General features: G+C 42.1%; 1 protein-coding gene across 1 annotated transcript in view; it reads right to left on the minus strand.

The window, feature by feature from the left end:
• Nucleotides 1–24,041, minus strand: part of TOX (thymocyte selection associated high mobility group box) — a 308,791-nt gene extending 284,750 nt beyond the window's left edge. The window contains exon 1 of the mRNA XM_069600073.1: nt 23,428–24,041. Within this exon, the coding sequence (XP_069456174.1) occupies nt 23,428–23,529 (102 nt within the window). The 5' untranslated portion in view covers nt 23,530–24,041. The remainder of the gene's footprint in view (nt 1–23,427) is intronic.
• Nucleotides 24,042–25,666: the final 1,625 nt, after the last annotated feature.

Consider the following 25,666-nt stretch of genomic DNA (forward strand, 5'->3'; position numbering starts at 1 on the left):
CACCTCCAGGGGCCACCGCAGGGCAAACACAGCTAAGAGCCAGGCGAAGTGTGTAACTGGTATCTTTGCAACACTTCTTTTCATGAAAGGCCTTTTGTTCTCTCCATCTGCACCCAACTGGTGTGTCCTGGGTACAACTCTAGGGGCATCTTGGGTCAGAACTTCTTTGCCTGACTTCTTGGGGCCTAGTGTGGCAGTTTATTCATGGGATACATTCATCTCAGCAAGTGTATCAGGGCATGAGGCTAGAGCTCCATCCCAGGTGAGACACACGTTTCCCGGTGGCCAGCTACAGCCCTCGTGTCGTCAGCCTCTGTTCTGGGACCTGACCTTGCTGGAAGGTGCCCAGAGCCACATGTGGGGGAGCACCTGGGCTTCAGGAGGCCTGCTAGCACCTTCAGGACTGGTGTCCCTAACAGGATGCCATGTCTGGGACAGTCCTCTTCTCTACGAGGAGAAGTGCACACGTGTGACGGCACTGGTATGATCTTACAGCAGTGCCACCAGCTTCAACACCAGTTTGAGGTACTCCAAAGGAGCCTAGTCAATGAGTTTCAGAAATGATGTTTACAAGCAGCATGAGGCCCTCTGGCCATGCTGATGCTGCCGGAGTGAGTTTTGAGGCAGTAGCAGTATGTGTTCATTGACCACTTCAGTTCCAGGCTGGCTGGGTGGTGTTTTACAATCTTTATCATTTAATCCTCACTATATAAACTTTATAAAAGAAATAGTATTATGGTTTCACTTTGGTTTTTTTTTTTTTGACTGCAACATGTGGTATGGCATGCGGGATCTTAGTTCCCTGACTAGGGGTCGAACCCACATCCCTTGCATTGGAAACACAGTCTTAACCACTGGACCACCCAGGGAGTCCTTATTGTTTCTATTTTGCAAATGAGAAAACTGAGGCCCAGAGAAGAACAAAAACTTGCCCTAAGTGTTCTCTGATGCCTCTACAAAGTTCCCTGCTTAGAATTCTTATTTGGGCACATTCTACACCAGTGTGTTATTCACTCAGTTGTGTCCAACTCTTTGAGACCCCATAGACTGTAGCGTGCCAGGCTCCTCTATCCTTGGAATTTTCCAAGCAGGAATACTGGAGTGGGTTACTATTTCCTTCAATTCTACACCAGAGCTGCTGGGAAAAGCCATGTATGAAATTCAAATAAGTCTACAGTTAGCACTCACTCAATTTCTGCTGTGGCTTTGACTGCATAGCTAGACAGGTTGACACTGAAAGGCTCCAGTGCTTTCTTGAGGAATTGAAAAAACTAATTAAAGGGTTTTAAAATAGGTAAACATTATATTTCAGGAACATATGACTTTACTAGTATGCTTCCACATGTCTTTTAAACATAAAGGTTATCTTTGGTACTTCTTCAACTACTGGTTGTCAAACCAGTTTGTCAACGCACATTTTAGTTTTCCAGTTTACTTCATTTTGATCAAAGTGTAAAATTCTTCTTTGCCTTAGCTGAGGTCAATTACTTATGGCTCTATCTGGTCAGGGGGCACATTGAGAGGAAAAGAGCACGTGAAGCAACCAGCACAGATGCAGCCCCCCTTATTGCAGCTAAGGTACCTGCTAAGTTGCTTCAGTTGTGTCAGACTCTTTGTGACCCCATGGACTGTAGCCTGCCAGGCTCCTCTGTCCATGGGATTCTCCAGGCAAGAATACTGGAGTTGGTAGCCACTCCCCTTTCCAAGGGATCGTCTCGACCCAGGGATCAAACTCGGGTCTTCTGCATTGCAGGAGGATTCTTTATTGACTGAGCCACCAGGGTAGCCCAAGAGAGCTGTAGAAAATGTTTTTTTCAATTTCCTGAGACTTTTGTCTATAAGACATTGACCTATTCATTCCTTCAAGTACAGCATCAGACATTCTAGAATATGGGCTTGTACATGTGAAGCAAAAGGGTTAAAGATGACTGAAAATCGAGCCCTAAGAATATATTTTCCTTTTATGTTATTCTCTCTAAATGTTTAATTTTTTAAGTATAAACTCTTTTCTTTTTCAAACCAAAAACTTCTTGAAGTCAGGGACTCTGCCTTCTTAAATCTTGCTGATAATTTATTGGTTAAAGAGACAGCAGACTGATAGCAGGCAGGCCCATTTGGATAGCCTGCACACTCTCCACTTAAAATAGGAACTTTCAAGGAGTCTAAAACAGCAAAGCTAGGGTTTGTCCCAGTGATATAAGAACTATGACAATGATGACAACAAGCCTGCGTGAGCCGAGCAAGAAACTGAGTTCAGCAAGACCCCTGACTACAGACGCCAATGCTCACTCAGGTTGAGCCTGAGTGAAAGCCTCTGAGAGAAAGTGAAAGTGCTAGTCACTCAGTCTTGTCCGACTCTTTGTGACCCCATGCACTGTAGTCTCACAGGCTCCCCTGTCCATGGAGTTCACCAGGCAAGAAAATTGGAGTGGGTTGCCATTCCCCTCTCCAGGAGATCTTCCTGAATCAGGGAGCAAACTCAGGACTCCTGCACTGCAGGCAGATTCTTTACCATCTGAGCAACCATTCCCAACTCTCTGGGATTCCTTGACCTGTGATTATCAAATGCCTTTCCTAACTTACCCTATTAATACAATGAAGAATCAGAGAAACATTTGTCAGTTTCCCACTTTAATAGACTCAAGTTCCCATTGAGCCCAGATGGTTCAGTTTTTTTAAAAGAAATCTCAATTTTTAAAAAGTGACATTTTCCTGCTAAGACGTCAAGTTGGAACTGGTTAAAACTATGTTCAAAGTTAGCTCTAAGGTCTGCTCCTTGGAAACTCACTGTGTTGTGTTGTTTAGCCATTATACTGATCAGATTTTAATGAATCCTCATGGTATGTTATGAAGAACAACCCCATCAAGTTTGTAAGTTTGATGTCTCTGATAAAGAGGCCTCTGGTTGCTTGTAGTCACAGAATCTTTTCATATTATAGAATTTGTTTCTATTGTAGTTTAGTTGCTGAGTTGTGTCCAACTCTTTTGTGACTCCATGGACTTGAAGCCCACCAGGCTCTTCTGTTCATGGAATTTCCTAGGCAAGAATACTGCACTGGGTTGCCGTTTCCTTCTCCAGGGGATCTTCCTGACCCAAGGATGAACCTGTGTCTCTTGAATTGGCAGGTGGATTCTATACCACTGAGCCACCAGGGAAGTCCATTATAGAATTTACTGTTTAACAAATCAGCAGATATCCCTGACATTTTAGGCAGGAAAGAATATTGCAGATGATGGAGCTCCTTGTTTTGGAGGAAAGATGAGACATTAGTAACTTATCCCACACCGAGTGGTTAGCTCTTTAATTAGCATCTACATCCTGGAATTCCTTGTCGATCTCCTTTCTACCACATTAAGCTATAAACAGACCATTTATCCAACTCATTTCATCACCATTACTAATCATCAGAATTATGTAAGAGGTTACCTGGAAGACAGACATCAAACGAGTTAGTACCAAATAAATGAACAATTATGTTATTTCAAAAACTATACTGATAAATGTAATCACTGAATAAAATCCAGGCATATAATCAGTTACCTGAATATTCCTGAACACTTGACATTATAGACTTAAATGAACACACATACCCATAGAGTAGCAGCATTTGGCTCAAATCTCTCTAATTTCTTCAGAGAGGGAAGCAATCAGTCTATGGTGGCATTTGACAGCAGGAAACACATAAGGTGATTATATTTTAACTATTTCCTAGTATATATATTTTAAATGTCATAACTTTAGAAAAGATGCCTAATGTAGTTCTGATGTAAGTACAGTTTGGGAGTGAAATAAAATGATAAAGAAAAACTTCGCTGAAGATGGTAAGAGACCATACCATATGGCTCTCAAAGTCAACCAAATCTCCTTTTGGAAAACTCTCAAAGACCCTAAGAACTGGCTTTCATTTTTTTTAAGGCGAACATTTCTCTTTGTAATGTAAAAGAAAGGTTCTTGATTTTGTCATTAAATGTAAATGTATTCCATATTTGAATACATGGCATTCCAGTTTCCATTTAAAGACATGGAGTAGAGTTGCGTCTTTTTTTCCCCTAAAATGCAATTACTGAGAAAAGAGCTTTTGAGTGAATTATTTGAAGTAGAAAATCTTAACCTCTCTCAGGAAAAAGGAGCTCTAACATCGGGTGATATGATGCTGAAGTTGTTGCCACAGACACAAACACACACTATGATATCCTGTGTCTTTGTTTCTCTTTCTTTTTGACAAAGACCACAAATAAATATCCCAACATCCTAAAACAGACATGCCAAATTCTGCAAGTGGTTATAATGAAGTCCTTTGAATTATTATAAATGCTCAAATATTAAAAATTCATTGGCAAGGAGAGAGAGGTGCTTTCTATTTGTGGTGCTGAATTCAAACACAACCACTAAGAATGGCTGATTGTCCCAGGCAAGCACGGCTGACAGCCATCAGCAGGTCTGTGCAAACGGTGTATGGAAAAGGTAATAAGAGCTTCAGGAGTATATTTCAACCCATATAATAAAGTAATTGTGAAAGTGTAATTGCAGTCTGCTTCCATACCATATAAGGGGAAGGAATGAGATGTTAAGAAAATATGAGATTCACAGAATTATATTGTAAGAAATTTTGCAATGACTGTCTCCCAGAATATGCAGTATTTGTCAGAAAAATCATTTTCAGTACACAGTAGTGTTTATCTTTGGAAATCCATTATGATGAACCTGAACAAAATGAACATTGATTAGTTTACCATTTTAAAAAAATGCTCCCTGAACTTAAAAGCAACTTCAAATATAAAAGTGTTATTGGATAATACTAAGCAACTGATTTCAGCTCATTAAAAGCACTGATTTAAAAAAAAAGAAGAAGAATTGCACATAAACCCTGTTCTTTATTTCTGAAAGATACCTAGTTTACATTTCCAAAAATTTAAATATTTGTAAGATTAGAATTTCAATTTTAAAAAATTCATTCCTTGGGCTACTTCAGAAACAATCACTATTGGCTTAAGTTACCAAGTTATCGTATCCCACAGGCTATCAATTGCTCTCATAGCAAGACTTGAGAACAGGCAAGGAATGCTGGGTCTACTCTCAGTCAAACCATCTGGACTAAATATAGGAAAAGGAGGAGGGAAGGGAAACGCGTGAATGAACATAGGGATATTCAGCACTTAATATGAATCGTACTGAGGTCAAATATGAAAGTTGTCTATTTGGTTCTCACCTCACCCATCTTCTATTAATAGGATTATTCATATCACATCTAAGATTATTACCTCTGTAAGTGACAATTATTTTTTTCTATTCCTACCATTAAGCACAGTTCATGGAGCACAGTAACCACTTGGAAGATATTTAGTGAATTAAATAACCAATGTTTGGAAATGCCATATAGTGGGAAGCTGGGTCTATAGCAACCCTCTGGCATGGGCTCTGAAACCCACGGTGAAATAGGCAATGGAACTGAGTAGAAGGAATTTGCTTCTTCATTAATTTTGTTCCACTTTTACAGGACCTTGCAAATAACTGTGTGTAAACTGCAGACGTGTATTCCTTCCCCGGCCTACCATTTCAGATAAAACTTCAAAGGACGTTAAATATGGGAAAAGCTCCTTGATTCGGATAAGAGAAACAGCTAAAATGCTCATCTGCCTAAATGAAGTTTCTAGAAGAAAACACATATTTTTGTCATTAAAGAGAATAGCCATTATTTACATATGCCTGACTGGTTTACAAAGAACTCATTTCAAGGGGAGGTTAAGACTTAAATGAATTTAAGGATAATGAACAAACCAAGCCTGACTTAATGCTATGCTGTGGACATCAAGTAGATCAGTATTTGTTGAAACCTTGCATACACACGTAAAATCTATCCATGTTGTCCTGTGTAACTAGAACTATTGTTTTCCAAGAAGGGGATCCTAATGATGATGGAGAAGGCAGGGAAGGATGGATGCCCCAAAACAGAAGCCCATTTTAGGCAGATGAGAAAACAAGTAAAACAATGTAAGTCTAAAGGAATCTTGAAAATAATGTCAGTCATCTTACAAATTCTCTGAGATGGAAGGAAGGAGGATGGGCAAAAAGGAACCCAAACTTTAGCCATCTGTTATGTTATAGGTCTTGCTCCATCCCAATGCACCCTAAGTCATCACCATAACCATTCAATTTTTCATGATCCTTTTCTTTTCTTGAATTTTCCAAACTCTTCTCAGGTGAGGCTATGTACTAATATCTAACAGCATAGTACCACATCTGACAACCTTTCCCATCACTAAGTATACTCAGGTTTTGCCAGGAACTCCAGGACCATCCTCTTCTGGCTGCGTTCATGCGTGCGAAGTTGCTTCACTTGAATCCGACTCTTTGTGACGCTATGGACTTGCAGCTCACCAGGCTCCTCTGTCCACGGGATTCTCCAGGCAAGAAACTGGAGTGGTTTGCCATGCCCTTCTCCAGAGGATCTTGCTGACCATGGGCTATTCCTCCCTCTTCACCATTCTCTCCCTTTAAGCATAAGGTCACTATGTCCACGGGACCAACAATGATTGAGCCCTAGCCACATTGCTTTCCATTTGAAACCAAGATCAAATACTTTGTCAAGCTTTCTTATCAAAAACAGAATTAGTGGAAGTCAGAAAGAGAATTAAGAGTGAACAAAATATTCTGATCTCTTGGGGGAGAGATAACCTAACAAAATCAGCTTGTGCAAGGCCTCCAGTCTATTTCTTAATAAGGACAAAAGACGTTATGCTATTTCATGCTCCCCGAATTCATACCCCTAAGAGCAAAGAGTGATACATAAAGGCAGCAGAACTTTAGAATAACAGAGACTTGGTTTCTGGAACAGAGTAGACTCAGCTGTAAGTCATTTAAAGTATTATACTAACATGAAAACAGAAAAGGAATGTGATGTGGAAAATATTATAAAATTTACGTATTTCTTAAAGATGAAGCATCATCCTTCTAATAACTCCGTAGATTTCACAGGAACTTCTGGAGTCTTCCTCCACCCTCTCAGGGTGTAATTCCATTAACGTATCTCAGTAGAAAAACTACTTGAAGACTGTGAGATCCCTTTAAAATTACTGATAGACATTTCTGAATATGTTTGGACACTTCACTATATTTTCCCAGTTTACTTATAATGGTATGCCTATCTGTCACTAAACAAGAAATTTCAGCAAAGCAACTACTAACAATTTTAGAAGTTAACTCAAATGGTGCATTTCTGCAACTACACACAAAGCAAAACATTCATATTAATTTCTAATTATCAGGATCATCAGTTTAAAAAAGAACTTGCAGGTAGACTACAAGACTCTAGTGTGTCTCTCAAGAAGTTATATTCAATGTAACTGAATCTTTTGGCCGACATATAAAGCCTCTAAAAGCTTGCGTGCTAAGTCACTTCAGTTGTGTCCCAACTCTTTGAGACCCTATGGACTGTAGCCCACCAAGCTCCTCTGTCCATGGAATTCCCCAGGCAAGAACAGTGGAGTGGGTTGCCATGCCCTCCTCCAAGGGATCTTTCCAAACCAGGGATCGAATCCATGTCTGTCTCCTGCATTGGCAGGTGGATTCTTTACCACAAGCGCCACCTGGGAAGCCACTAAAAAAACCTTATTCATCTGTAACTGAGAAAGTCTTCAAAAAAATAGGTGAATATCTTAAGGTTCATTTTACCACAGAGCTCCCTCTCCAGGCAGTTTTCTCTGGTACATACCTATAAGCGCTGAGCATAAGCCCACTTTCAAGAAGAACCTGAATTCCACCCCAACTGCTCCCAACCCTCTCTCACGTGGCAACCGTTACCTGCCTTACTTGCGAAGCAATTCCTGTTTGCCTGGGAGTGAAGCTCTCCTCCTTAAGGCCATATTTCTCACTATAGACACCTCAGCCTCAACCCAGGCACCATATGGGGTGGGGCTTCAGACATCCTGTGATGTCACACCTCCATCTATTTCTCATTTGATGTCTTTTGCAATCTTTCATGAGAGGAAAACTTATGAATGATTAGGGTTCACAAGTCTCTCAAATAATCAGCATTCTGTCACTCAGTGGGTTTCCATTCTTTGCTCCATGAATGAGCAAGAGCCAAACTTAATGTTTGATTATTGGGGTAATCTGGGCTTCCCAGGTGGCTCAGTGGGAAAGCATCCGCCTGCCAATGTGGGAGATGCAGGTTCAATCCCCAAGCTGGGAAGGAAGAAAAGGAAGAAATGGCAACTCACTCCAGTATTCTTGCTTGAAAAATCCGAAAGACAGAGGAGCCAGGCGGGTTGCAGACCATGGGGTTACCAAGAGTCAGACATGACTTAGTGACTAAGCACAGATAGGGATCACACCTGAGCTAAGAAACACCTGGCATCTTTTTTTCCTGGCTACCATAATCTGCATTAATACTGATAGCCTTAAGGTAGGTGTTGGCCTTTTTTTTTTTTTTTTAGTTGCCTCAAGTCATTCTGAAAAGTGGTAGGAAGTCTAAAAAATAGTTCAAAAAATAGGAGTCCCTTTCCCCCTCCTCACAACATGATTTCTAAGGCCAATTAAAACGCCATTTCCTCCAGGAAGCAACGGGGATTTCCTGAACTTCAATCCATTAGTATTCCTTCTGTACCACCAGCACTTTGACTACAGACTCCATCCGCATCACATCAGTTACACTAGAGCTGGGCTACAGTTATTTGCATTCCTCTCTTGGCTAGTCACACAGAGGCAGAGTCCAGTGCTTAGTGATCTCTGTACCTGTCTCTGCCCCTGGAACACTCAGCCTAAGGCTCAGCACACAGTTGGGTGTTCAGTAAATGCTTTTCATTTCTAAAAATGAATTAAGTGTGCCTTATTAACAAAGCCTACAGCTTCTTTACAAGTGTATTCCAAAAAAAAAACAAACAAACAAACAAGTCTGCTTCTTAGGCGAGAATATCCTCATCTCATCCCTGTGCAAATATTTGTATAGGGACTGCATTAGAGCTACCTGAAAATAAGAAGTTATAATGGAAACAGTGACACAGCCTTAAGTGAGGCAACCCAAATAGGAATTACTTTAATACTTTTACTGCAATGTTCTCTGCTTGATAAAGTTCATTACCAGAATATCATCTTTTAAAGTGAAATGCATTCAGCTGAGCACTTTTTTTCATTTTGTAAATAGATTTTTCCTGCCTGAGCTCTCAGTATAAAGTACAAAATAGTCTTCCATAACATTAGAAAAATGTCACCCCATACATAAAGCTAAATTTTTAAAAATAGGTTTTCTTCTTTAGCCTTTTAAAGGTACAGCAGTATCTTCCCAGAGCCATAACCCTGTACTGCCTACTATTGTTGCTATTTAGCTGCTGAGTTCCGACTCTGCGACCCCATGGACTGTAGCCCATCAGGCTCCTCTGTCCATGGGATTTCCCAGGCAAGAAAACTGATGTGCGTTGCCATTTCCTTCTCCAGGGGACTTTCCCAACCCAGTGATCAAACTTGTGTCTCCTATATTAGCAGGTGGATTCTTTACCTCTGAGCCACAGTGGAACCCCACGGCCTTCTATACTAAAGGCTGAGTCATCAGCCTGCAATTTGACACTTTCTAAAAATGTGTTGGGATAACACAATAAGCCTAGAATAAAGTTACATCCCCATGGGATATCCTATGGCTATAAAGTCACCATCTTTTCAACAGGACCCTACTTATTACTAGGGTTATATTTAAAATGACCCTGGCACTAATCTTTTTCTCACCCATTCAAAACGACATAGAAAAGTAGGTAGGTGTTAAATTTACAACCCAAGTGCCAAATTTTCACATCACATCAAATGAAAAATTGTATATATAGCATATCCATTGCTGAGTGTTTTGTTTTTACTTTGAGTTCTTGATCAGTCTGGGGTGACTGTAGCCAGTTACCTCACACAGTAAGTTTGACTCCAAGGATTTCACATGTGTTAGATTTAGACAGCTAACTAAGATAAATAGTTTATCACCACTGTTACATCTTGGCAAAGAGGTGATAGCAGAAATGAAACTTTGACCTTTAAGTTCTCAGTCTAGGAGTTATTTTTCTAAGAACTGAACATTCACATATTCATTCATGTCATTTTACCGTGAACACTGTATTCTTGCTCTTCTTAACCAAAATTCAGATACAGCTTCATGGTCCTTCCCCCCCTCTCAGATATACAGCCTTACTTCTCTTCCCTCCACTAACCACCCCCCAGATTTTTTTTTTTCTAACGATTTCAAGTTAGAGAGAGGCAATTGACCTCAGTAAATTTTTCCGTCGGCTTACATTTTTTTTTCTCTTTTCAAAGTACTCCTTAGGGAAAAAGAAAAAAGATAAACACACTTCATATAACAAGTGCCATAAGAAAAATATGTTCTGGCACTTTTCCCAACTTGTAACAGAAAAGAATTTACATCATCCAAGTATAAGTGCAAAGAGTAAAAGAAAGAAATCTCCAAATGGATTTCTGTTCCATTTTCAAACTCCAAGGCTAAGGGAACACAAGTGCTTCACTTCAGAAATGAATAACGAATGACTTCAGTACACATACACCTTTCTCTTTTCGGAGATATTGCACATAAAAGAGCATTTTTGGGGCACGGCTGACCTGCAGAGATGTGGAGCTAAGCAGAGTCATGAATTCACTCGCTCTGATATGCACACATGATACGCAATTAAAATCTCCATTCACATTCCTGCCGGGTTGTCAATCATGAGGAAAGCCTTTTTGACAACATTCAGTGAAGCGTACCAACTAACCGCTCAACAGGAACTTAAACAGTAACAGCTTTTGTTACTAGCAAGAACGATTTTCTTTTTTTTTTTTTTTAACCAAGATTGGGTTCAGTTTCTAAGAAATCATTATGCTCTGTATTTTATGGGCTTTCATTAAAAATGAAAATGTGTCAAGATTTTGTATAGCAAGCAACGTGATGTAATATCTAGAAAATAGGAGATACATAACAATTTCTAGCCTTTTCAACTGGGCGGGTGTGTCGGGGGGAATCTTTTAACTTTTCCTGTGTAGAACAATGAACAATGATCTTATAAAGCAGAGTTCTGGGAAGAGCTGTGACGTTTCTAATTCACTCTGAAGCTTTTTACTAGAATTTTCAAACTTTTCAAAGAGGTCAGGTCTCTATCTCACTTGAAAAGTGACTGACCAGTTTATAAACCAATAGGAAAGTGACATTTTTTTAGTCATAAAGAATATTTAGCATGTCAGAAATACTGCATGCATTAAAGCTTTCAATTTATAGCACCCCACAGAAAATATTATGCACATAAATTCTCTACAGATGAACCCAGAAGGTGCTCTGCTCATAACTTAGTTTCTGTTGAACATCTAATCAAAGACTGTGCCCTTCGTAATAGCACATTAGTTTGCTTTAAAGTCATAAATCCATAAAAACAGGGCCCAGTAAAATTGAATACAGGATGCTTGTTAATCGGCTGCTGTGTCTGTTTTGAGCAACTAACCTTGGATTATAAATTTGAAACCAGTTATCAGATATTGAAATATTTGTCTTTTTACTTATCATGCCCTGTAACTGAGAGAGCAGATGCATTCTGACCATTAGCAGTCATGACAAATTGCCTTGCTAATGAATGTTACACACTGAAAGTGCCATAACTGATTAAACTACAATTTCCCACTACCAGAGAGAGAGAGAGAGAGAGAGAGAGTTGGGGACTCCAGCAGTGGGCAACTCTGATATTCTGCCAACAGGCCTTCAGGCCACTGTGTGATATTTTGAAAAACACTCTAAATTCCATATGAACAGATTCTAGAAGCCTATGTGTATACAACAGGTTTTTAAAGAACATTAGATCAAACAGCTTAGGTTGGAGCTGATGAGCCATGAAAAATGGATGCGGTTTAACTATTTGATATCTTTGCAAGTAGGTATTAAAGAATATTCTCTGGTGTGGGTTTGTTTTTTTTTTTCCTCTCTCTCTCCTTCCCTTTCCCCGCCCCCAAAACATCGCGTGTGCTTTGCATTTCACATAAAATCTTTCTTTTGTCAGTTCCTTTGTTGGTGCAAAATTGGCAGCAGTTCAAATTCAAAGTACTCCTATTCATTTACTGACCAATGTCATTCTAGTTCACATCAGCCAGCGAGCTAAGCTCTAAAAACATAAAAGACCTGCTTCACCACTGACGAATAATGTGTACATTTTTACAGAGCTTAAACCTTAATGCTTTCCCTGAAACTAACAATACAGTATATCTTATCATTCCTTTTTCACAAGCAAGCAGCTGCTGAAACGCTTGCCACTTCAAAATATCAATTGCTTGCCAGAATTTTCCTCCACACACCCTGTCAAACTCATGTATATTGTGCAACGAAAATGGTGCAGGACGGAAAGCTAGAAATTGTGTCAAATTCTGCTGTAAGGGTATGATGTGCAAAGAACAATGTATGACAACCGTAGAGACTACAAACAATGGCACTGGAGCCAGGGACTTCATAGATCACAACTGTGCCTGTACATGTTTCATTGTAGGCATTATATATTTAAAGCATGACAAATGTACCGCCCTACATTATGTGCTACACAGAGGCTCCTCCCACAGATCGCCTTTCACGTTTCTCCTGGTGATGGAAACACAGTTGAGTTTCATTTCTTTTTCTTTTCTGAAAACATTTAAGGTTCTCAAGTCCTCAAGGAAGAAGACACTCTCACACACGCACACAAGGCTATCCAAATGAATAACAGAAACCAGAAGACAATAATGCAAGATGAGAAAAGGAGATCTTGTTCACTTAACATTTTGGCTGCTGAGGACACAAAGGCAAGGATTATCTTAAACAGTAACCAAGGGGATCAAGAGAACTACACTATCACTATGCCTGTAAACTGTTGTCTGCCTAATTTTAATGCAGATAAGTGCTGGCTTATTGATTTGTGCGATTTTCTAGCAAAATGGAAATCCCACGTGAATATGTTCTTTGTGTGCAGAAAATATGGTTTAAGAAGCTTTTACTCTTATTGCTTCCCTATGCCAAAAGAACAATTAAGCAAATAATATTTCACTACTGGATCAGGTCTATAAACTAACACGGATTCCTGTCTGTTTAGACTTTAAATATCCCTTCTCATTTTCTGATTCGCTCCGTTTACTTTAAAAGCTTCTGGTTATTGAAAAGTTGTTTTTCTTCCCAACGTCTCTTCAAATAACATGTAAAATCTGAAAACAGTCTCCCTTTGGAACACATTTACTTAATTATAAAAGGGTTCATGGCTCTAACCACCTCACACTAATTCAGTCAATGACTGCAGAAAGAGAACCATGTTTATGGGAGATTAGTATGAATCTATATTCATCTCCTCCACAACCTAGCTTAGGTTACAAAACCTTTATCACCCAATTAGCTTGGTGTGGAATTAACTAACTCCAAGTTAAGGAAAACTTCAGATCAGATATGCTTTTAAGGTGTCAATAAATATTTTGGAGAGAGAATAGGCAGTTTAGGTGCTTAGGGGTGCTGACCTTTGCTGTGTTGATTAGTGGGACAATGCTACATTATTAACACACAGCAGCTGTACCTGAACTGTTGCCATGAATATAATAGCCTTTTATAGCCATCAGGGGAGTGAGGTGGGAGGCCTTTATTAACCACTAGACATGATTAGCACATTATGTGAACTTTAGTAGGCAAATTATCTCTTATTGAAATATAATGTTGGTTATAACTAGCTGTAAACATGATTTTTAAAACTTCCCAGTGAACAACTCCAGATTTTACTACCATTCAGTTCATTATTGGCCAGTAATCAATGAAAACAGGTTCTATTGGGGAATGTACTTATGGGAACTGAATCTCCAAAAGGCAGACCTTGTCACCAAAGGCTGACTTGAAAACCGTTTGGCATTCCAAGTTCAGGGATATTAGCATACATGCAAACTTTCTCTCTTTACTTAACTCAAACTGTTCATGAACTAGAAAAGCTGCTTTGGGATTTCTCTTCTTCTTTATTTCTTTAATCAGTTCTTAAAAGATTAGTTTTGCAGGAAATTTTGGAGAGTTACCTTGAAAAATAACAGCATAATGTATTTCAAAAAGCTTAATTTGGAGAGAGAAAAAGATTATCCCATCAGCCTTAGTAACTGAACACCGTGCAGAGAGTCCATTATGAACCGTCTTTTATGCCCTGGCAGAAAGTCATTAACATAAAATAAATCATTAGCTTTGATATTAAGCTTCTACTATCTGCAGGTTTCTATGATTAATGTTCATGACTGCATCTGCCAAATGATAAAATATACTTTTTGTTGAAAGGTTATCCTGCCTCTTTATTATTAACATTTCTCTTTATACAATTGTTCCTGGCATTTTAGGTGAAGGCATATTGGTGTAGAAGGAAAGAGTTGGTTTTTTACAAGGGCTTGGAGATGCCAATGCATGTAACACTTTATCCATCATTTTTCAAATTAACCATTTAATTGAGTTAAAGGACTTAAGAATATCAGGTGGTGCACAGACATGCTTTCAGTGTAATTGGACTATCTTTAGATCCAGTTGGTCCATTGTTTAATTAATCTTGCACATTATATTGCCCATCTCTGGCCCATATATCAGAGGAAGGGAGTGAGGGGCAAGCTTAGACCCCTGAAGTCAGGAACTACAAGAGGTCATTTCCCTCTGGAGCAGGCGTTCTCAACTTTATTTTATCTCCTTGCACTGCACCATAGACAACAGATTCCATCCTAACATCTCTCATTAGGTGCACTGACTCACAATGTAGAAAGCGAAAAAGACACTCCCTGGGGGCTTATCAATATCTGAGAGAAGGAGATTACAGGCTGTACAGACACACACCTCATTTTCCCCAATTCACCTCTGACCCGCTAGAAAGGTTATTCCTTTTGCTCCTTTCCTGAAAGAATCACTAATCTACGACTTTGGGAGAAAAAGTCATTCCACTAAGGTAGCAGAAATAGAAGAAATGGGCTTAGAATACAGTATTTTTCTAAGGTCTATCATGGCTTGAATTTTTGAACATCTTTTCTCACATGGTTTCAAAATAATCTACCGCTGTTGACCCCTTGAGGCTCCTAAGGGTGCCTTGATACAAACATAAGTTATTTCCTCTAGTGGATGCAGGCAAGATTGGGACACAGGTGGATGAAAGATTTTTAGTCATCAGAACTTTTACCAGACATAGAACAGAGTCAGGCTTCTAAACAGAATGGGAAACAAGTAGAGGGAACCATATCCTTTCAGGGTTATATTTATTTTGCCTAGGGGGTAAGTCAACACAGGTTCAAGAGCTCAGGTTTTATCTGAAATCTTCAACAAGTCTTTTCTTCAGAGAGGCCTAGGGTTTTCCTCAGAAAAGATCCAGTTCTTTAGTCTTATTAAGGTATAATTTGCCCAATTAAAGCCCTATCATGGTGAAAAACTGTCACATGTGAAATATGGCTAGGTTTCTTAAAAAGGAGTGGTAATGAGGCATTCCTGCTAGCTAGTATGATTGCCTTTGTTGTTGTACAGCGATTCTGCCACTTATGGTAAACTCTCAGGCATTTATGGGAAGAAATATATCCAGGACAATGTGAAACACAGTAAAACACATGCTCACTCAACACATACACACACACATGTGCATGCGTGCCTGCATGCCAATTTCTCTACCAGGTAACTAACTTCCAGAGAGGGGCTCAAAACTTGAATGGACAAGTATTCCATGCAGCAACTGATAGTGTTATAACTGTGGATCAGATACACGTAACTTATAAGCCCACATAGTAACTCAAAACACTTATATTTTCTTGGCCACTAGCAAAGCTTGTTACCAACCAACCATGGCACTAGTTTATTTAGGAGTCCTTTCAAAACAGCTTCATAAAAGCACATAACTCAAGAATGAAAACCAATAAATACTTGGCTAAAGCTGAACCATTAAATACTCCAAAGTGAAAAATGGACAAACAGAAAAGCATTGAGAGTGACACGGGTTTCATGACCTTTGTTAGCATAAAAATAAATCAGTGATGATGTTTCATAAATACAATGGAAATCTGAAGATAGATTTTAAAAGTCAGGCAAACTCTCACTGTAGATCAAATAAAGAGATCTGGGGAAATATCAGTACCTCTTGATAGAACAGGGGGTTTCTTTCTGGCATCACCCCTCCTCCGATCTTTTTGCTGCATCCAGGCACAGAGCAATATAACATTCTCATTTTCAAAATGAATGCTATAGGGAGGAACATGTTATAACCAGGAAAGACTCATTTCAGGTTAATGTGAATTCCATGTCTCAAAGTTTTATGGAAGAACTGCTATAATTAACAGTCTGTTGGCACTTCCATTATAAACCACATTTCTAAGCAGTTTATAACTCAACTGTTTTTAATGAGAAATTACTCTTTAGGATGAAACTTGGCATGCATGGTTTAAAACAAAAAAATGCTCAACTTCATTAGGGTAGATATATGCTGTAGCATCTTGGTAGGTTGCTTTCCTAGCAGGACAGTCCATTTAACACAATTCACTATCTACTGCTGGCCCTTGGAGACCACAGGCTATCTGATTCTGGGAAGTACATCTTCAAAGAAAATGGTCAATTGAATAATAGTTGTTCTTGGGCCTCCTCAGAGGCCTGGGCCCAGAATTCCCCTCGGATACCAAAATCTGAAGTTTCTCAAGTCCTTATATAAAGTGATACAGTATTTGCATGTAACCTACATACATCCTCTGTTACTTTAAATCATCTCGGGATTACTTATAATGCCTAATACAATGTAAATGCTATGCTAATAGCTGTAGGCACTATGTAAATGATATGTAAATAGTTGCTGCTGGTGCAGGGCAAATTCAAGTTTTGTTTTCTGAAACTTTCTGGGATTCTCCATACCGCCCCCACCCAAATATTTTCTGTCTGAAGTTGGTTGACTTGCCAGTGCAGAACCTGCATACATGGAGAGCTGCGTGCATGCATGCTCAGTTGTGTCTGACTCTTTGCGACCCCATAGACTATAGCCCATCAGGCTCCTCCGTCCACAGGATTCTCCAGGCAAGATTATTGGAGTGTGTTGTCATTTCCTTCTCCAGGGGATCTTCCCAACCCAGGCATTGAAGCAGCATCTCCTACATTGCTGGTGGATTCTTTACCACTGCACCACCTGGGAAGCCCATGGAAAGCTGATGTATATTAATAACATGAAAACGGAAATAAATAAGAAAAAAGAAACTATCTTTAAGACTGGTAAAAGTAAACATTCCCATGTTAAAATTTTGTTTAAATTCAGTTAAACAAGGCAGCTTTCATACATTCAGATGCTTCATTGGGAAGCTTCTTGCAGCCAAGATTATAACTATGTCTTTGGGGCCCACCAGTATTTATAATTATGGTGTATCACAATGTTGTTTTCTCCTAAAGATATACATGTTAGATTCTTATATTTGGCTATATACAACATAAGTTTTATCTTTAACAGTTGATCCAATATTTTTAAAATGCAATTGTTCATAACAGTTCATTGAGTCATGATAAGTACATTACTTTTCCTTGAAAAATAAAAGTTAAATATTCTACCTTATGACTTCTCAGAAACCTTGAGATTCACCTTTGGATAAGCTAAGATGGAGGATGACAAGTTACCTAAAAGTGATTAAATAGGTTCTTCATTTCCAACCATTCCCATCTTAGTTATCTATGTACATGCTGATGAGAACACATAAACATGCCAACCCATATAATCACTATAAGTGTAACTACCTAACTTACCACGTGCAACTAAAGATCAGAAGATCATAGTCCCACTTTCATACTATTTTAGAGTCTAAATTAAGATTTCTCACTGATAAGGGATATTCAAGGAGCTGATCCCAAGCTCTAGATACACTGTGCCTAAAATGTGCTAGAAGAAAGGAACAGTGAGAGCTTAGAAATACCCACCATGGCTTTCCTCTCAGAATCACATCTGTTTTCTTAGTCTATTATTCTATGACCCTAGGTCATCCACTCAGCTGGGGAAAAGGACAGCAGCCTAGTTGTGGACCTAAGAAGTGGACCTGGGCCTACGGACTGGAAGTTTCCAATTTCTGTGCCCCAAAAAGGTCAAGTACTGGGAGAAGGATGGACTTACTAACACGGCTTTGATGGCAATGGTGACAATGAAGATAGGCACCAAAGGCGGCCAAGATGAACACAATGGTGAGCCAAGGATCTGAGCAGAGGGCGTTCAGGTGAGAAAATATAAACCGTCCACGTTCAGACCCAGACTGGGAAGGAGAAAAGCAGGGGAGGGGGAGTTGTTCCAGGACTGGGAGTGTTTGGGAAGGGGATGAGGAGGAGGTAGGGAGAAAGCACCAGACACAAAGACAGACCAGATGCTGAGGGCAGGCTTCCATCAAGATAGGAGGATCTCCAGTAGTAGAGAAATATCCCCAGGTCTTTTTCAGCTTTCTAGTAAGTTAGCAAAATGTTGGAAAGCACGAGAATAAGTCATCTTTCATGGTAAGGTTTCCTCTGTGCCCACTGCCCCAGCCCCCTAACCTACCCCTTCTTGAATTGAGCCCATCACACAAAAAAAGTATGACCACAAGACATAGCCCCACACACCAAAACCAACATTTGAGACCCATTCTGGTCCTAAGAAAACCACTGTTAACTTGGAACTTTCCCTGCTTCTTTCAGATTCAAGTGCCTAACATTTTTCTCCGTTCTCAGTCCCTTGCAATCACGTCACTTATAAAAACAACAATAAGCAGCTGATGAGATAATATTTAAGTATTAGTTTAGTTTTCCCAGCTAAGAGAAATATCAAAATGCTCCTTAATATCATCACGCAGTAATTTTAAAATAAATGGTAAAATGTGAGAATAGTAAATAATGTAAACTATTTTAAAAATAACATTATGAGCTCCAAAGCTCAAAACTAAAATTTTTGCATAGACATTTAAAATTGGAGTTTATGACACTGAGATATCCCACAAAATCAAGATATTAATAGCTACATTTGAGGTTTTAGTATGACATCTGACTTAGTGGCCAAAACCATATGATTGCTTAGCTCAAAGCTCTTACCTATAAATTTAGTTAAAACATATTTAAAGACCTCAAAACTTACAAAAGATGCCAGCTTAATAAAACTCCCACGGGAGTTTTAATTACACTAATGATGTTCAAACTATGAATTTCCCAAAGTCCTAGAAGTTATGGGGGTAGGGAAGGAACTAACCAAGCATGATGCTCTAAATTGCTTATAATCCTCCCCCTCCCTCCTCTCTCCCCTCCTCCTCCTTTTTCTTACAGTTATTAAAGCAGAAATAATGACTCCATCATAATGTGCTTGCAAATCCTGTATTTTAGGAAGGGTGAGTTTTGCCACATTAAAGAAAACACATAATACTCTAAACAGGAAAATAAGCTTGAAGGAGATTCTGCAGAGATGACAATGAATCTTGTTTTTCTCAGAAGTCATCAAATGTCTACTGTTAGATCTGACATTTTAAGTGAGAGTTCATCACAAACAGGTTCTTCCTCCTATGTTTATGTGAAAAGATGATACATTTTCCTTCCTCATTTCAATGACAAAAGCCCAATATTCCAAACGCCCATTATTTTTCACTCTGTATACAGCCAGTATTAAGCATGGGTTTGTGTTATGAACTTCCTTGTGTCTAAATCAGTCAAAGAAAGATTCAGGGCCTGATTCCACAAAAGCAACCGCTGAGAACAGTAAAGACCATTATTTCCTCTCCCACTGCTGGCAGAGGTCAGCATCCCTGTCATTAGCCATGTCATAACATAATTGTATTACTACTCCTTATGTGGGCAGATACTGAGCAATAACTGAACACATCACATCATTGCAGAAATGAAAAAGTGCCACTTCTTTGTCCCAATTTAGCATAAAATCAGTGAAAACAATCTTCAGAAATGACACTGCACTAGAAACTGAAAGGAACTGTTATTACTCTGTGGGTATATATTTAAACTAATGTTCTGACATCTTCAACTAGAACAAAAAAGAGGACTCTATTTTACTACTGAACTCCAATTGGGAGTGCCTATAATCCAATTTCTTTTGGTAATATTCAGTTCAATTAAGGGATACAATGTTACTTAAAATAGCCTTCATCAGATGAAACTCCAGTATGGTACCCATCTCTCAAAGTCTCAAACAAAGCCATGCTTTAAGTTGCCAGAGGTAAACAGTGTTACTTTGAGCCTACATGTTCCTGTCCAGTCTACGAGTTACACTGCTCTTTCAAAGGCTGACCTAAATACAGCAACATGCCATCCAGTTCTGGCTGTTTGTATAAGAAGAGACGCTTCGCACAGTTGCCATAACTAACATCGATGTATTGTTCTCACTTTTCTCCCCCAATGGGCTCTGTGAAAACAGAGGCCACTCTGCCTGATGATGTGCTCATAACCGAACGTGTTCTTGCAACAGAGCGATACTAAATTAAACTGTTTTCCAAAAAACTGCCCCTCCAGAGTTTATTAACTGAACAATATAAGTAGTGTTTTGGCAATCTATAGAGCAGCAGTGCTGGAGAATGTCAGCAAAGTAAAACAACCTCGTTTTAGTTTAGAAAAGCTCCAGGAAGAGGATATTCATTTTCTGGATTAGGGTCTCTCCTGACATTGAAAAAAATAATGTCACTGGAGAAAGTCTAGTCACAGTGTGTGGTGCTGAAGCACAGAAAGATACTGGTTTCTGCTGGGATTTAGCACACTGACTTCAGTAAAGTGTCGACAGATTTCAAATAAAGACAATTAGTAATTTATGATCTTATCATCCTACTGAAAACAAATAGCCTGACAAAGTGACTGTTTCGTGTAATCAACTACACACTAGTGACACCTCTGAAAGAGACAAGGTTTACTTTGCAATCTTCTCTCTTTGGGGGGAGTCAGAGCTGACTTGTTTTTACTAATGTAGATAAAGATTATTTCACCTCTTTCAAACTTCTGTCCACCTTTCAGATCCCTGCAAATCTACTTGAGTCACTGCAAAAATGAACACTGGCTGACTACACTGTAAGCAGCTCAAACTGTGGAACCGGACAGAAATTTTGTGCCAATGCTAATCACGGTGGAGTAGAAAACATTAGTGCCAGGGCTTTCTGGGGCCTAGCAAATCTACTCAGTACTCTAAATATAATCAAGAATGAGTGACAAATATAGTTGATAGACTGCTACCCAGAGAAGGGCAGGAGCAGACATCCTGAGGCAAACATTTCCATGAAGTCTCTTCCTACTATGAAAAGTGTATCTTATGACTGTGCATCTTTAAAAATCCATTATTCCCTGAATAAGTAAAATAGAAGACTTGCATCCAGTCTATAGAAAGGGTGGCTAATTTGCATTTAAAAAGAACAGTTTGCTCCCCGTACATGGGGTGACTTAAAAGGAACTTCAATGAGCTAGTAAAAAAAAAATTCTTAAGACTTTCTAAATTAACTTATTCAATGCACAGTACAACCCACTAAAATTATTTAAAGCACTTAATTGGAAAATGATTTAATATATTGGACCAATTCTTGATTTTCCAAAGCATTTAACTTTCAAATTAAATCTGACCCTCCTATCAGTAGAATGACGAGTGAAATGTGTATCTAAGACATTATAAAACCACAGATAAACTTAATAAGATTTGTCCAGTTTCAGTGACAAAATGTTTCTGACCTTTTGGTTCCAATTACTACTGCGGAATAGGTCTTTGCTATCAAGAATGATGCTGCCTTTCTATTATTTTTGTCAGTAGTCGTGTTATATGCAAAAATAAAATGTTACATACACAAAACACCTCCTTGTTAAGGCAAACCAGACTTTAGAGTAAAAGAGCTATGTTACCAACAAATAATGAAACTTCATCACAGAAACTTCTCTGGTCAAAGTTCCCTTACCCTCCAACTTGTCCCTAGCTACAGAGCTGCTTCCTGCGGGATGAAAAGCCCTTCTACCTTGCCCAAGACTAGATTCCTCTGGTTTCTAACTTGCCTAGACATCATCAACACACACACGTTGGTCTTACACACTGTACACAGGGCATCAGGGAACTTCTCCGCGGGATGAGATAACTCACAGCTCTGTGGGGTGTGTGTCTGGAGGGTGTCTGGAGTGTGAGTGTGAGTGTGTGTGTCTGTGTGTGTGTGTGTGCGCGCGCGCGCGTGCGCGCGCGCCTGGACCGACCAGGACTCGGAGTTGCGAGTCTGCAGCGTGCTGGGGCCCGGGGGCTGAGGTTGAAACGCGCTAAGTACCTCCGGATCACGTAAAATAGCTGCTTGATGATAACTCGCCACCGGGCAAATGTTACCAGTCCCAACGCTCTATCCAGTGGAATTCACCGAGAGGCCGACACGGAATTGCTGGCAGAGGCACGGTGTCCACCGAGAGGGAGCTGGGCGTCTAAACCGCTCGCCCAGAGTCTCAGAGAACTCAATTCTCCCCGCCACGTTTCACCGGGCGGGACTGCTTAGACTTGTCAAAAAGCCCGAGGCGAGGACAGCCGTGGCCCTGCGGCTGCTCTCGGACCTGGTCCCCCACGCGTCCTCCTTCCGGGAGGTGAGAGTTCGGGAAAGCTTAGGAGTCGCCCCCTTCCTATGTACCCACAGACTGTTCCATCCTTGGGACAAGCGGAGCTCCGCAGAAACCCCGCTCACTCTCCCGGCCAGCTTCGCCCCGGGCCCCCGCGGCCTGGGCACCTGAGGTCCCCGGGCTTCGGGTACAGTCCAGTTCGGGACCTGTTCGCGTCCCGCAGCGACTACTGCTGCTCCGAACATGAACGCGGCGCGCCCGCCCAGTTCCTAACAAACTCGCGGTTTCTGCGCGCACCTCCGGGCGGGAGCTGTCCCCGGGACCCGGCGCTCCCGCGGCACCCCGGCCTGCAGACCCGAGCCCGGACACTGGGCTCTGCCGCCGATCGGCTTCGGGAAAACAAAAGAGTTGCGGAGCGCCGTTCCCTGGCGGGGGGCGTCTCCGGGTCCCCGGCACCCCGACTCCCAGCGGCTCCCCTGGCAACTAATCCCGGGCCGGGAAGCGGTGCCACGAGCCCCCACAGCCCGCACAGGAGCGAAGGAGGGAGAAGGGGAAACGAGAAAATCAACGGAATTCTCTCTCTGCCTGCGTTCCGGGACCCCAGACACACCCCCCAAAGTATTCTGCGGATCTTTCTTAATTTCTCCCCCCCCCCCCCCCCCAGCGCCCGTGGCAACCCTAGGCAGGGCTACTGAGTCGCGATCAACGGGAAGGGAACGATGGAGCAAAGCGCGTCACTTTCCGCACCACTGCGGTGCAGGGCAAAGCCGGGAGCTGCTCCGCAAAACTGACTCCCCGAGCGCACGCCCCGGCAGCCGCGGGGCTGCGAACCGAGCGCGCCCGGGAGACCGGCCTCCGCGGCCGGCCGGCGGGTCTGCCGCCGCCCCCCTCCCGGGACCAAGCAGCCAGAACGCGGCGGAAACAAAAGCAGAGCGTTCACCTTGTTGCAATAGTAGGGGTCCAGGCAGGGAGAGGGTCCCAAACAGGGCGCGTCGGGCGCAGCGGCGGGCTGGGCTGGAGGTGGATAAAATCTTACGTCCATTTCACTCTCACATCAAGCAAACTCCTTTTCTGTGCCTTAAAAAAAAAAAAGTGTCCAGCAAAACAAGCTTAGACGGAACAGAGAGAGGTGTCTGGACTCAGGAGTAAAAGAAACACCTTCCTTCCCTCACATCCGTTTGTGGTTTGTTTAAGAAGAAGAGGAGGAAAAAAAAAAAAAGAAAGAAAAAAAAAAAAGAGGGGGGAAAAGCGCTCAACTCTCCCCCAAGCCGCGGCGCGCACCCGTCGGCGCCGAGCGCGCAGCCCGCTCCGCCGCCGGGCAGGTAACTTCATGCGCTCATTGTCCCCCCGCCCGCGTCCCCTCCCCGCCTCCCGCGCCCCTCGCCGCCCGGCACACGCGCTCGGGCTCTAGGTCCTGGGCGTTTTATTGAAGTCTCTGAGTTGCTCTGCTTGGAGTTTATTTTCTCCACCTTGGAGGCCTGGAATGGGGTGGGGAGGACCGGAGAGGGGGACAGGGCGGTGTGTGTGTGTGTGTGTGTGTGTGTGTGTGTGTGTGTGTGTGTGTGTGTGTGTGTGTGTGTGTGTGTGTGTGTGTGTGTGTGTGTGTGTGTGTGTGTGTGTGTGTGTGTGTGTGTGTGTGTGTGTGTGTGTGTGTGTGTGTGTGTGTGTGTGTGTGTGTGTGTGTGTGTGTGTGTGTGTGTGTGTGTGTGTGTGTGTGTGTGTGTGTGTGGTGTGTGTGGTGTGTAGAGGGGGGCGGTGAGCGCCCCGGGCCCGGTGGGGTGGGGTGCGCGGCGGGACGCGGGCTGCTGGCGGCCCAATGGCGAACGCTCGGGGCCGGGGGCCGGAGGAGGGTGGAGCGGAGAAGGACCAGGAAAGCGCGTCTGGGCCCCGGGAAGCCTCCGCTGCGCCCGGGCCGCGGTCTCCTGGCAGCGGCGCGACGCACACAAAGGGGCCGGCGAGCCCAAGCCCGAGGCGGCCACGGGGCCCGGCGGGGAGCACGCAGCCAGGGGGCGCTGTGGCCCATCCCGCTCCGCGGCCCCGCCCCCGGCCCCGCCCCGCTCCCGCCGCCCCCGCTGCGGCCGTCCCCACCTCTCTCTGGCGCCCAGCACCTCTAGCCGCGCGGCCATCCCCACCCAGCGTTCGCTCCCTATCCCAGTTCCCGCTCTTGGGTGGAGGTGACTGCTCCTGCCTGCACCACTGTGGGGGCCAGGAACCCTCGGGGAGCGCCAACCCTCTGCGCGCTCTAACTGGTCTTCTGTCCCAGGGACCCCGAGGGAAGGCAGGATGGATGGGCTGTAAGAGTCTCCGTTCTCTTGCTGGTTTCTGCCTCCAGCCCTCACCTTCCCCTGGTCTCTGCCCCACTGCAGGGTTAGCGAAGGCTAAGGCTGCGTTGTTGTTGTTGATGTTCAGTCGCTCAGTCGTGTCTGCCTCTTTGCCACCCCGTGGTCTGCAGCAGGCCAGGCTTCCTTGTCCATCACCAAACTCCCAGAGCTTGCTCAAACTCATGCCAGTTGAGTCAGTGATGCCCATCTCCTCCTCTATCCTCTACTCCTGCCTTCAATCTTTCCCAGCGTCAGGATCTTTTCCAATGAACTGGCTCTTAGCATCGGGTAGCCAAAGTATTGGAGCTTCAGCTTCAGCATCAGTCCTTCCAATAAATATTCAGGGTTGATTTCCTTTAGGATTGACTTGTTTGATCTCCTTTCGGTCCAAGGGACTCTCAAGAGTCTTCTCCAACACCACAGCTTGAAAGCATCAATTCTTAAGCACTCAGCCTTCTTTATGGTCTAAGTCTCACATCCATACATGACTACTGGAAAAACCTCAGCTTTAACTCTACGGACCTTTGTTGGCAAAGTGATGTCTTTGCTTTTTAATATGTTGTCTAGGTTTGTCTAGGTTTGTCTAGTATAAGGAAGGATAAAATGAACATCCCTTGAGGTCTATACATGGCTCCTTTAGGAACATTTTGTTAGGCATTGCTTTATATTTCTTACATCATTTTCATCTTGTTATTGTTTTCTTTCTTCCCTCATCATATTTTACGTGGCAAGAATACAGCTTCCTCTCTACCGCCAGATTAACACGGTGTGAATTGGTATACGGAGAGAGAACTGTAAGATAAAAGAATTTTTCTCTACTGGATTCAGAAGAACCTCTGTGTTTCCAGATCCTTCAAG

This window comes from Ovis canadensis, chromosome 9, assembly GCF_042477335.2.
Source record: "Ovis canadensis isolate MfBH-ARS-UI-01 breed Bighorn chromosome 9, ARS-UI_OviCan_v2, whole genome shotgun sequence".
Classification (NCBI taxonomy): Eukaryota; Metazoa; Chordata; class Mammalia; order Artiodactyla; family Bovidae; genus Ovis; species Ovis canadensis.